Source organism: Martes martes, assembly GCF_963455335.1.
Source record: "Martes martes genome assembly, chromosome: 4".
In the NCBI taxonomy this organism is placed as follows: domain Eukaryota; kingdom Metazoa; phylum Chordata; class Mammalia; order Carnivora; family Mustelidae; genus Martes; species Martes martes.
In genome coordinates this window covers 184,066,958-184,080,141 of record NC_137891.1, presented here as the reverse complement: position 1 = coordinate 184,080,141, position 13,184 = coordinate 184,066,958, and the positions used below count along the sequence as shown (strand labels likewise).

Sequence of the window (13,184 nt, the reverse complement as noted above, 5' to 3'; positions counted from 1 at the left end):
AGTGAGCTAAGTGTTCAGGGCACCCTGTTTAATGCAGCTGAAAAAGATCCAGGAAACCCGCAAAGGCCCATCTGACGTAGGGCGAGGGCTCAGAAGCCAGGCGGCCGCTCGTCAGATCTGGGCTCCACCACTCCCTAGTGTGTCAGCCTCGAGCAAAGTCCTCTCGCCTCTGTGACCCTGGCCCCTCACATATCAAACGGGGCCCCAGTACCCACTGTGAGGGCGCCTAAAACAGCCGAGGAGCCTGGTAAGCCCCAGGGAAGGGTAGGCTCACCCCTGGCAGGACAGGCCTGGTATCACATCGTGGCACAAGGCTGACATCTAGTGGCCATTGTCGGGGCTGGGTCTTCACCCGGCAAAATCGCTCCATCAGAATCAATCCATTTTCTGTGCCGTAACGTCTCAGCTCCAGACCTCCCCTATTAGACTCTGAAGTGTGTGGGTCCCCCACAGACCACTAGAATAATGTTCTTTTGCCCTGGGAAGCAACTGATTTATTTATACATATAGATAGATGTGTGTGTGTGTGTGTGTGTGTATGTGTGTGTATTTTTTAGAGAGGGTGGGGTGGGCAGAGCGGGAAAGAGAGAATCCCAAGCAGACTTCACACCTAGCCCGGAGCCCGATGCAGGTCTCAGTCTCATGATCCTGAGATCACAACCTGAGCCAAAATCAAGAAGTGGACGTCTAACCGACCGAGCCACCCAGGCGCCCTGGCAAGCAGCTGCTTTAAAATGGGGTAACATGCAAGGTACAAAGCAGAGACAGGGCCCAGGAGATAACCGTGACTATTTCTTGAGCACTTAGGTGCAATTTCGGCCTCACAACCACTCTCTGACGTTAGTACTAGGGTCCCCACTTTATAAATGCAGGAACTGGGGCTTGGAGAGGTTCTGCGGCTCGCCCTGGGTCACAAAGCTTGCGATAGGGGCTGGACTCTGAACCTGAGGTCTGGGCCTAGGGCTGGAGCTCCCCACCTGCTCCCAGCCCACTCCACGCCCCCACCCCGGGGCACCCTTCCTTCCTGCTGGAGACCAGAGAGTGGCAGCAGGGGGAGCAGGGTGGCTTCCAACGGGCAGAACTGGGCCTGCTAAGGCAGAGGCCGCACGTCAGGGACATCCCATGAGAGGTCGACCCTGCATGGCACTGGGGACCATCCCAGAAGACTGGACACTGGGATTCTCTCAGGGAGCAAGAGAGAAGAGGCCGGAGGCACCTGTCATCTCAGATTCAACGGAAATTGATCAGAAGGCCAATTCCTCCAAAAAGAGGTTCTCTGGTCTCAGCCATCTGCACGCTCGTAGGGCTTGGGGGGCACTTCTGTGGAGGAGGAAGACCAGGAGTGGCTTATGGGCTTACCTTTATTGTAAAACACACACACACTTGTTGAGAAATGTGGAATGCAGGAAAATATGAAGTGAAAATCTGAGTGCCTTTCTCTGCCTTCTCCTCAACTCACTGCTCAGAAGTCAACTATGTTTATCACGTGTCCTTCCGGCTCTTTTATTCCTTTCAAGTATCCCACGTCTCCATACAGATGCGCATGATCTTTTTTTTAAAAAACAAAAAAGGTTATTCGGGTTCATACCGGTCTGTCTGCAAGTTTTCTCTCCCTTAAGGTCATCATTCTATAAACTGACAATTAAAATACGTTAGAGCTTTGTGTTTCTAAGAACCCTTTGTAGATATTTTGAAGAATAAAGTCTCCGGGTTCGGCGAATAATCGCCCCTCATAGCTGTGTGTGTCAGATCTCTGTAGGATTCGGCAGAGACGTGGACCGCTTGCAGGTGAGGAGTCAAAGGGAAATCCCTGTGGGATTCTGCCCCGCAACTTCTCCCTCTGCCCCCAACTTTCTCCACACAGGTGGCAAGCGGGGAGGTTGCCCATGTGTTCTCTCTGTTGAGCACACCCCGAGCGCCCTGCTTTTCTTCCTTAGTTCCGTATTTGTCAGGAAAGGCCGGTGATTTCCTGGGCACTGGGAAGGGGTTGGAAATAACCCTCAGCGGCTCTCAACGCTCACCTCCCGCTGTAACCAGGAATGAACACGACCCTAAGCCTTAAGTGTGCGGAGGCCCAAGGACAGTGTCTGCTCCCTAATGACTGCAGCGACACCAGAAAAATATACAACCAGGTCAAAGGCCTTTTTTTTTTTTTAAAGATTATTTATTTATTCATTTGACAGAGAGAGATCACAAGCAGGCAGAGAGAGAGGGGGAAGCAGGCTCCCCGCCAAGCAGAGAGCCCGATGCGGGACTCGATCCCAAGACCCTGAGATCATGACCTGAGCCGAAGGCAGAGGCTTAAGCCACTGAGCCACCCAGGTGCCCCTCAAAGGCCTTTTTTAAAAAAACTGGGGGGCCTGGGGCGCCAGGCTGGCTCCGGAGGTGGAGCTCGGACTCCTGATTTCAGGGCACGATCTCAGATCCCACGTGGCTCCGAGTCTGCTTTCTCCCTCTCCCTCTGCCCATGCGCACGCTCTCTTTCTCTCCCTTTAAAATAAATAAATCATTAAAAAAAAAAAAAAAAAAGGTGGGGGCCCTGGAGCACCTGGCTGGCTCAGTTGGACCAGCATGAAGTCTCTGGGCGCGGGAGTTCGAGCCCCATGTCGCGCAGAGCTTACTTTTTTTTTTTTTTTTTTAAATTGGGGGCCCTTGGACTGCTGATGAGTGACTGAGCCTCTGCTGTGTCACCTACTCATTGCGCGGCCGAATGCGACAGTCATCCAGCAGGTGTCTGCAGACTGACGTCCTAACGCGGCCGTTGGCGACACAGTTACGGACACTGGGTGGATTTTGCAAGGCCTGCGAGTTAGAGCCACACGCATTTGACAGGGAAGGGTGCCGCCCGGCGACGCTGTCCCTGCACACACGGGTTCTTTCCGAGGGCTCGAGGGCTCGACTGAGCCGCCAGCCGGGGGCCGAGCCGCGGGGAGCCGGTGGGGGGCCAGCGCGGCGGGGAGATGGCTTTGCGCCGCCGGGCCCCGCCCCCGGACCGCGAAGGAACGTTCCCGGAACGGCCGCCAGAGGGCGCGCGCGGCGCGACGACCTGGAGCTTCGCGCTTTGTCCCCCAGCGCGGCCCGTCGCCCGGCGCCGCGGCGGGAAATCCGGCGCCACGGCGGGAAATCCGACGCGCTCCTCCCAGCCACCGCCTCCTTCTGCTCTCGCGCGCCTGCCGGGGTCTGCCCTGCTGTGATGGAGGAGGAGGAAGAGGGAGCGGCCGAGGAGCAGCAGCGATTCTCCTACCGACAGGTACGGGAAAGTCGGGTCCCCGCCGGGCTGGAGGAGGACGGCGTCGAGCTTCCGGAGAGGGAAAGCCCCCGAGGCCTCCGCCGCGCGCTCCTCGGGGCGCGTTCCCGGGGGCGGAGAGCGCGCTCCGGCCGCCTGCGCCTGCGCCAGCTGGGCTGCCGCGGGGGGTGCTGGGAGGCGGTTTCCAGGGCAACGCGGGTCGGAGTCGGGCGGCTGGGGGGCACCTTCTGGCTGGGACGCCCGGGTCGGCCTTCTCAAGACAGGGCTGTAGTGAGGATAGGGTGTGCGCCCCGAAAGGGGATCCGGGCGAAGCCCTCCGCGCGGGGCCCGGCTCGTCGCCGCCGGGACGTGCGCGCTCCGACCTGCAGACGCGGGGGCGGCGTGCGAGCCCGATGGCCGGCCGGCTCCTTCCCGCGTGGGTCCCCGCCCCGGCCCCGCAGCCCGAGCGGCGCGCGGCTCTGCCCCGGCCCCGCCGGCCCGCCTGCAGAAGCCGAGCGACCGGAGCCTCCTCCCAGGGCGGTTGCGGGCAGCGCCAGGAACCAGCGCCCGGCGCGGAGGCCTGAGAACGAACCGCAACGCCCTGAGGAGGTAAAAGGCAAGAACCAGGGCGGCCGCCTCGATGAGCGTGAACTGAAGAGCCGGGAGTGAGCTCAGTGCCCGGGAGGGCCCTCCTTCCCGAGTCCCGTTTCGGGAGCTCTTTGCCCACCAGCTCCCTTTCTCTCGGGAAGCGCACGGTTTCGGGAAAGGTTGCGAGAATAGTGCGCGCAGCAGCCGCGTGCCCCTCGCCCGGAGTCGCCCGTTGCTAGCACTTGGCTGCATTTACTCCTTTGCTCTTTTTTTCTGAGTCATTGGAGATTTAGTTGCGGGTATCTTCACACTTTCCCCTTAAGTTTTAGTACCGTCGTGCCTCGCCCAGTGACCGGGGTGTGCTTTTTCCTACGTGACCTCCAGTACCACACCCAGGCAGTTTACCGCCGGGAAAATCCTGTTGTCCGACGTTCAGTCTGTTCGCACAGTTCCCCAGTTGTCCCGAAGCTGTTTCTCCTACTGGTCTTTTTTTCCTCTCATCCAGGATGCAGTCAAGGGGCATAACTTGAATTTAGTCATCCTGTCTCTTTGATCTTCCCTGGGACGGTTCTCCCCCACCTTCTTCGTCTTTCCTCACGTGCACGGTTTTGAAGAGCCCGCTGATGGCAAAGGTGTCCCGGGAGATCAGCTCTGAGAGCTGGGCTGTCTTCTCCAGTTTTGTATTCTCAGACCCTAGTACAGAGCCTGGCCTCCTGTGGACAGTCGGTGCTCGCTGAAGAGATGAGCAAGGCTGCAGAGATGGGCCGAGCAGGCTGCGGCTCATTCCTCCAGCTGTTCTTGGCGCTGGGTGGACAGGAGGGAACAAATTGGACAGGGTCCTGCCCTTGAGCAATTCAGGATCTAGGGATTCAGCCTTGAAGTGCAGTGTTGTCTGCAACGCTGAAAAAGGCACTTGGCCCCGTCCAGGAAGCGTGCAGAAGGAGGAGGGACAAAAAACTTCTAGAACATTCAGAAGGCTCCCTGTCCTGTTCCTCTAATGACACTCCCACATGTACATAAAAAAGATGACCGGGGAGGCTCTTTATCCCTCCCAGGGTGATGGCCTCTTTGTCTTCTCCTACCACAGGCCTCAACTTACCTTTTGACATCCGAAACTAAGAAAGGTCATTGCCCTTGCTTACTGTCTGGCCTTTCCCCGGGGGTACTGGACCTTTGTTTCTGCGGTTCCTCCTGTCTCAGCTGTGAACACTTGCTAGGAGAATTTATGCTGTTTGGGGTTCAGCTGCCCCCCTGTCCAGTTCAGTTCTGTCTCTAGCATAGAGAAGGAGCACATCCAGGGGCACAGTAAGTTTGTAGACAGCAGACTGAGATCTTGGCCTGGCTTCGTTTTGCTTCTTTGCTCTTCTGCAAGGGAAAGCTCTGTTTTTGAGTGTCTTAAAGGGTTACTAAGGAACAGTGAGGGTCCTGGTAAGGAACAGTGAGGGCTAGCAAGCCAACAAATCGAAAGAAGGTAGGATGTGTCCTCATAGGCCTTTCCCACCATGGTCCTGAGCGTTTGTCCTTTGTCGCATGCGGGCCTGAGGCTGGCAGAGACTCAGCGGGGTGGGATCCTTTCGCATTTCACTAGAGTAACCCTTGTCTGGTTTCTCATTGTTCTCGAAACACCTAGCATATGCCTTTGCTCAGTAGGAACGGGTACACGTTTGTGGAATATCTGGGTGACGTCATGCAGATATTTTGCAGGTGCGAGTCTCACTTTTCTCCCCGCTGACCTGCCATTGTAATTCCTTATCTTTACTTGACCTAAATCATAACCATTAGCAAGGAAGTAATGTTTCTCCAAGTCACACTCCAGAGGGCCTCACTAATTTATTAGTACACTTGAAAAGTCACGCAGCCATTATGGAAAGTGCTGAAGGAATTAGGCTGAGCAGACCCTCTCCTTGGTCTTAATTTTCGGAGACGCGGAAAGCTCTTATTTGCAACCTCACCCATGAGGTATTTTGCTTTTTTGCTTCAGAGGCTGAAAGCAGCCGTCCACTACACTGTTGGTTGTCTCTGCGAGGAGGTCGCATCAGACAGAGAGATGCCTTTCAGCAAACAAACCATCGCAGCGATCTCGGAGCTGACCTTCCGGCAGTGCGGTATGAAGCCAGGGCCGCCTTCTCTGTGGATAGAAATCCCCCAAGTAGCTTTGCCTGGGAGAAACGTGTGGCTGGTCTTACCAACAGATGGAGAACATTACCATCGGGTGCTATTCATGAAACATTCCTTTTCTTGGCTGGAAGATTCAGATGTTTTATGGAAACATCTACTTCTGTTATCCAACACTGGGCATGAACCCCTTTATTTCTTCTGTTTTAAACTGCATGGAACGTTAGTGTAATAGACATTGTAATAGACATGACATTGTAATAGACAGTGTAATAGACATTATGTTTTTATCTCATTGCTTTATAACATTTTTATATCACTCATGCCATGTTCATATGACAGCTGAGCTTGTGACATTGGTATCTGCCCGACATCCAGGGAAATGAATGTCCTCTCAAGCCTTAACTTGTAGCAAAATTTAAAGTTAAGGGCTCGTTTCATGGCAGGAGAGGTGTGGCCACAATGACCACAATTATGACAAGGAGGTCGTAATGAATAAAATACACAACCCAGTCTAAAGGCTCCCAAAATAGAAAAAGCCAAAAACAGCGAAAGGCTCCTGTCCAGGGATGGGGCGGCCCGAAGTGCCTCCTCCTGCCGTGGAAGGGGCTTGTTGCATTAGTCACTGTGTTGTGGGAGCTGAGGTTGCACTTCGCCTCCTTCCGAAATAAGATTGACGTGAAGATCGCTAAACTACTTCTTTTTCTCTTTCAGAAACTTTTGCCAAAGACCTTGAAATGTTTGCAAGGTGGGTAGAGAGCTTGCGTGTCTGATGCCGTGTGTGTTGACGTCCTATTCGCTCTCTCCATCTGGTGGTGCATTTCAGGAGAGCTTTTGGCTTTTGTGTGTATGTGTGTGTGTGTGTATTTATTGGACGCTCATCCCTCATCGTGATTCTGCAAGAATAGAACATCTGCTTTAATCACATTCATTCAGACTTGATTTGGCATTTTTTTTTTAATCTCTTCTGAGTACTTTTTGTCAAAGAAGCAGAGTTGCTCAGTTCCTGGTTTAAAAGGAACAAAGAACAGCTCCAGGGCTAGGAGTGCGCAGGGCGTGTGTGTCCCGCAGGGCGTGTGTGTCCCGTAGGGCGCCGTGTGCCCAGTGGGACAGCGCCCAGCACCCAGCTGCCAGCACCCAGCGCCCGCCCGCGCTCAGCCTCGGGTTCGCGGCGTCTGTCACCAAAGAGACACACTCCTTGAGAAGTGGGTGACTTGCTTTCAGTGGGGAACCTTGAGCTTTTACATGTGATTTATGCTCATCTCTTCAATTAGTATCTCAGGTAATTGAAAACAATCGCAACGAACTGCTTTTACGGAGCGGTTTGAGTGACGGGGGCCGCGAAGGGCTAAAGCTTTCCAATTTGCTCCCACCTCTGAGGTGGTGCCGGCCTCTCCCGCAGCCCGAGCTTTCACCTTGCTCCTCTCAGCTCTTTGTTGCTGGGGTGGGTATTTTGAATGAATTAAAGCAGTAGGGTCTCAGAGGGCAGACTCTAAATCTTTCCTGTCCCTGTGTATATGGATCCCTAAAAACCGCTCAGCCTCGCCAACTTGGCCAAAAGGGGTAAGATAACATTATGGGATACTAATAGCTCCTGCCATTTCTTCGTTGTAAATTCAGGGGGTGGCTCCTTACGCGGCGCCCATTACCTCCCCCACCGTGTCCCCTGCGATTACATTTGTCACCCCTCTTGCCACGTCTTTCCTTTTTTCGGAAAATACAACTTCTGTTTATTACGAAGGGTGGCACAGAGATTAAATATGTAAGCACGTGATTATTTGGTTTGAACATAAAGTTGATCAGCACCGAGCTGGGGTTCTACATCTCAGCACAGCTGGCATTTTGGCGCGGCTCATTCCGGGTTGCGGCGGGGCCTGTCCTGCGCATTGGAGGGCGTTTCTGGGCCTCTCCAGCCTCTCCCTGGTAGATGGCAGCAGGAAGCCCCCAGTAGCGACTTTACCTGCCTTTTCTACATTCGCTGTGGGAAAAGACAACGAGCGTTTTTAGATGCTTCGGTAAACATACTAGAAATAAGAACGGAATTGGAAATATTTAGCATTGTAATACATTGAGCTTTCAGGACTCTGTGTTTTATGATTGCGTAAAGAGGTTGATTTTCTTTTGCTGGCTGCTTGGTGGGTGGGGGGAGAGGGCTGTGTGTCGCTTAGACTGTAAGCTCCCCAGGGAAGGGCATCACCGAAGTCAGGGGATCTGTGTAAGGAGGCTGTCTGGCTGCTGTTGTCTAAGTGGGAGAGGAAGAGGCTTACTAAGAGATGCCTCCCCTCCTGCGTGTCCGGGGGTGTCCAGAGCTGTTCACGCTCCCCCTGCCCTCTGAACCCTGAGCCAACACAACTGTGGATTTTCTTTGAAGACTCATCCTTTGTCTAATTTCATAATACTTCAGTTTGCTGTCATATTTAAAAAAAAAAAAGTCCTGTTTTAAAGTTTATCATAAGGTGGGGGGGGGGTGAGGGAGCTCCTGGGTGGCCCAGTCCGTTAAGCATCTGCCTTTGGCTCAGGGCCTGATCCTGGGGTCCTGGGATCGAGCCCCGCATCGGGCTCCCTGCTCAGCAGGGGGAGTCTGCTTCTCCCTCTGCCTCTCCTCCCTGCTCATGCTCACTGTCTCACTCGTTCTCTCTCAAATAAATAAATAAAATTGAAAAAAAAAATAAAGTTTATCGTGGAATGGAATTGATATTCCTGGAAGGTAAGCTTTGTTTATCCTGTGGCTTTGCGTTTTCCCCGAGGCCACCGTCCTCTAGAATTGTGAGTCCTGCAAGGAGTCTGAGGACTGTTTCAGGCAGCTTTGTATTAAATGGTCTTTGTAAGCTGGCTGGGAACCTAACCGGGATTGGTAACATTGTTTCCATGAGAAAAGGGGTTTAAATTTGATACAGTTCACCTGTAAACTATGGAAAATCATTTCCCAATTTAAGTTGTGAATTTCCTTTACTTGGCTTTGAAATCTCTAGTCACCTGATACCATTAACGGGTTAAAGATGTCACATTTTGAAAAAGATAGATACGAGACAATAAATAGATCTAGGAACATTTTGGGAATAGTCTTTAAAACCTGCGTTGCTAAAAGTGTTACATGAAAAACTGCTTTGTGATTTTCCCCCTGGGTAATTTTCTGGAGTCAGCTGTTTGATTTAGAGAGTGTCTGATGTGCGGGCCCGTCTGTTTAGGGAGGCGCTGGCATTAAAGCAGGGTGCAGAGCTGGCACGTACCAAGCTGCGTAGCGGAGAGGCTCGGCCTCGCGGTTTCCCGAACGCTTCCTTGCGAACAGATCAAGGAACCTCACTCTGCAAACAGGTCACTATGCTGCTGCTGCTTGCTTGTTCCTTTCGTGGCATTCTTCGCACAACTTTGCGAAGAGTGTGGAAACCGGCAGAGCGGCCCGAGCGCGTGGCTAAGGACCACGCTGTGTCCGTGGCACCTAACCGCCCCCTCCCCCTCCCGGTATGTCTGTGGCCCGGAGCCCTGCTTTGTGGCCGCTCTGATCTCCCCTTCTGACTGTTCCCCTTCCCTGCTGGGCCTTGCGGATGGCTAATTAGAAGTTGTCTCCTGAAGTGGAATCTGTCGCGACAGGCAGATGCTGTCAGTCGTGAGGCGAGGACACAGGCCACCTGCACATTTAGCAGGATGTGATGGTTTAGTTTGGCCGAATTATGGAGTGTAATTTCTGTGATTTTATCTTGAACGGAACAAATAGTCGGCGAGGACTGTGTCGGCCAGTGTACTGGTTATCGAGGTTACGATGATGCCTACTTATTCCTGTGCGCAAGTTTCTACTTATTTTTGGCGGAAGTGAGAAATGGCAAGAAATGGTGTAATTAGGGGCGCCCGCGTGGCTCAGGGCATGATCCCGGAGTCCTGGGATCGAGTCCCATGTCGGTGTCCCTGCTCGGCGGGGAGCCTGCTGCTCTCTCTCCCTCTGCCCCTTCCCCTGCTCATGCTCTCTCGTTCTCGCTCTCAAGTGAATAAATAAAAATGTTTAAAAAGTGGTGTAATTAGAGCAATAAATTATTCACTAGAGCTTATTATCTGAAATTACCTTTTAAAGCAAAGTTAAGAGGCCTGGAATGAGAATTCGAGTCCAAGTTGTGAGCAAGACACGGTCCCCGATTGAAAGGACGTTCTTCGTTCTAGCTCGGCTGTGTCTTGCTGGGAAGTGTGGTGGGGCGGGGGGGGAACGTTTGCCTGAGCTGCTTCCTGTCATTCAGCCTCGGAGAAGAGCTTCGGGGTCTTGGGATCTTTGTTCTTCTGCTTCACATCGGTTTAAGCAGAGGTGATCTTTGTGCCGTGAGGTATGGTTCCATTTTCTCTTTCCGCTAAAGGCGTGCGCGGACGTGCCGCGTGCGCTTCCTGCGCTGTTCCGTGTGGCCGTTGTGCCCAAGCAAGTGCCCACTCGGGCCCCGTGGCCTCGGGTGGAGGACGACAGATGGGCTGCTGCTTCCTTGGTCTCTTTATTTAATTAGTGTCTTGGCGAAGTCACTGCACTCATTTTTATGTCATTGTTGCTTAATGAATTTAATCTAAAAAGATGGGCTACTTAGAGATCCTTGCTAGTTTGGAGTCTGACCATGAACTTTCGGGTTCCATCAAAACTTGAAGTGATACTAAACATTTGGGTGAATTGTTCCTGCCCTTTCTACAGACACGCGAAAAGAAGCACAATTAACACCGAAGATGTGAAGCTCTTAGCCAGGAGGAGTAATTCACTGGTGAGAGATGAATTTCTTTCCTCACTCCCCTTTCCCATCAGAATACATTATTCCCAATTAATCACTCGCAGCCATGAAGCGATTCCCCAGGGCACCTTGCATTAAAAACGAGAGACGGTTGAACCATTCAGACCTGCCCGCAATTTATAGTCTCTCTTTCATTATGATGGATCTTGCTAAGCCAATTTGAAATTTTCTAATCAGCACTCTCTAGATTTCATAATTTGCCTTTTTCATAACATCTCAAAACTTTGGCCCTGTGTTTCATTTAGCGCACGGTGTCAGAGACAGGCCACAGGCTAAAGCGTGTGGGGAGAGTTGTGCTTTGGTGCCCACAGCTCTGATGGGCCGGGTATGGAAGCAGGGTCTGCACAGCCAGGATGGGCAGAAAACTGAGCACGTTTCTCTCCCTCCAAAGAAATCTAGACGTCGTCTTGGCCACGCCTTCATTTTCCAGCTGATGCTATGATCATCCCTGGCCAGTGGCCTCGGCCTGGGGCAGACCCAGGGCAACCGAGGTTTTCTGACTTTGTCTAATCCTGGCGGTGAGGATCCTTTCCATTCCCCATCATGAGAGCGCCACCAGGCTGGACCTTTGTCTCTTCTCTGCTCCATCTGCCCTGCCTAGAATAGGGTCTGGCATACAGCAGGAGCTCAATAAGTAGTTGCGTAACAGTTGACAGTTTACAGGGAGCTTTTGTAGTTATTATTTTACATATATTATTTAAACCTCACAGTCACCCTCTGAGGGTTTTTCATAACATAATTTATTAGCCCGATTTTACAGGGGTGGCCGCTGGAGTTCCGGAACCTCGCAGAGCTAAACACGGAGCTCTTGGGTGGGTGGCCGAACCCCGACGGTCTAGCCCGGAATCTGGTGCTGCTTCCACTGGGCTCTCTTTTCTAAGACCCTCTGCCCAAAGTAGAAGTCAAGGTTAAGGATGATGTGATTTCTAAGGAAAACAGCTAAGGCGGCAGGCGGTGCTGTGTGTCCACAGGGAAGATACTTCTCTCTCTCCAGCTGTTCAGTGCGAGTCACGGCTGGTAGCTGGCCGGCTTCGGCGAGCCGGGCCTGCCTTTTGCAAGGGAATGGGCAGTGCCAGTCGTCTTAGAATACTAGCTGGGAAGTTATCTGTTTGTTGGACATATGTTTACTTCCAAATACTGTTTCTATTTTGGGCTCTTAATTTTTTTTTCATGACAGAGTTGTGGAGTTGGTAAAATTTACGCAGTTTTGTAAAATTCTCCCCGATGGCTGGGACCAGAGTTATTTCCCCGTATCCCAGGCCCTGGTGCTTAGGAGCTGCTCGGCGATGTTAGCTGGATGTGCTGAGGGGGTGTGGATGGTCCTGGTGCTTGGCAGTATACGTAGGCCTGGCGTGCCTTCTGCTCGCCCCACGTTTGTACTCTTCTGATCACTTGAGGAGCTCCTGCCTGTTGGGTAGCAGTGTGGGCAGCTGTCGCTTGATCACTGGAGTTGACTGCTTCTTCCAGAAACAAATTGGAAGTTCTGTTTCACTCTGAGGAATGGAACCCAGGGTTTTCCACTCGAATTCTTCGGGCGGGGGCGATTAGGAGGGGTGTAGACTCCCCTCCCCTCCCCTAGGCTTATAGAGTGGCTTCACAACCAGCCAAAATGTAATTCTTTAATTTTTTTTTTTTTTTTTGGTAGCTAAAATATATCACAGAGAAAAACGAAGAGCTCACTCAGTTTAACACAGAACAGAAAGCAAAGAAGAAGAAGAAGCTAGAGGATGACAACACAAAATCAGTGGCTGCGGCCGCGGCTGCCGACAAGGACGGTTCTTGACCCTGTGGCCACCAGCAGACGCCTCCGGCAGGGGGTACGGCAGGGAGCAGCACTGCCATAAAGGGATTTTCGAAGGGATCAGTAGAGATTAAAATAAAAGGCTAAGAGGCTTGCTGGGCTGTGTTCTCTGAGTCGTTGGCTGCAAAAGCTAGTGTCCGAGCCCGAGATGCTGGAGTGGAACGCTCCGTGTGTCCCCTTCTGCTGCGCCAGCACGGGTCCGAGTGGTCGCTGTCCGAGTGGTCACTGGCGTCATTCATCAAGTGGTGGCTGCAGTGCCATGTGCTCGACTTTTTCAAGCAAACATCTTCTTTATTCTTTATTCAAACTTCTTTTTTTTTTGTTTGTTTTAAAGATTTTATTTATTTATTTGACAGAGATCACAAGTAGGCAGAGAAGCAGGCAGAGAGAGAGGGAGAAGCAGGCTCCCTGCTGAGCGGAGAGCCCATGTGGGGCTTGATCCCAGGACCTGGGATCATGACCTGAGCCGAAGGCAGAGGCTTTAACCCACTGAGCCACCCAGGCGCCCCCAAACAACTTCTTAAAGCTGTTTTGTTAGTTCTGTCGCTCGCCGGTGTGGTTTTTAAGCCTGCATCACGTGTGACCAGGAGGTAAATGGGACGCTCACAGGGGCACGTTTGGAAAATGTCCGTTTTTGAAGGTGATTTTCTCCAGAAACAGTTTATGCCACTTTTCTCTGGCCATCTCGTAGTTTAACTAT

At 52.3% G+C, this 13,184-nt stretch overlaps 1 protein-coding gene across 1 annotated transcript; it reads left to right on the top strand.

Moving 5' to 3' along the window:
- Nucleotides 1–3,032: 3,032 nt before the first annotated feature.
- Nucleotides 3,033–12,580, top strand: CENPS (centromere protein S). The gene is made up of 5 exons (XM_080800675.1): nucleotides 3,033–3,250; nucleotides 5,796–5,919; nucleotides 6,644–6,677; nucleotides 10,590–10,656; nucleotides 12,329–12,580. The coding sequence occupies exons 1-5, from the start codon at nucleotides 3,194–3,196 to the stop codon at nucleotides 12,464–12,466; spliced, it is 420 nt and encodes a 139-aa protein (XP_080656801.1). The 5' UTR covers nucleotides 3,033–3,193; the 3' UTR covers nucleotides 12,467–12,580.
- The last annotated feature ends 604 nt before the right edge of the window (nucleotides 12,581–13,184 follow it).

Excerpts from the sequence above, each read along its gene's own strand:
- CENPS (XM_080800675.1), top strand. The coding sequence starts at position 3,194 with ATGGAGGAGGAGGAAGAGGGAGCGGCCGAGGAGCAGCAGCGATTCTCC. Across the intron at positions 3,251-5,795 it reads AGCGATTCTCCTACCGACAG|AGGCTGAAAGCAGCCGTCCA; the intron begins GTACGGGAAAGT and ends TTTTTGCTTCAG. Across the intron at positions 10,657-12,328 it reads CCAGGAGGAGTAATTCACTG|CTAAAATATATCACAGAGAA; the intron begins GTGAGAGATGAA and ends TTTTTTTGGTAG.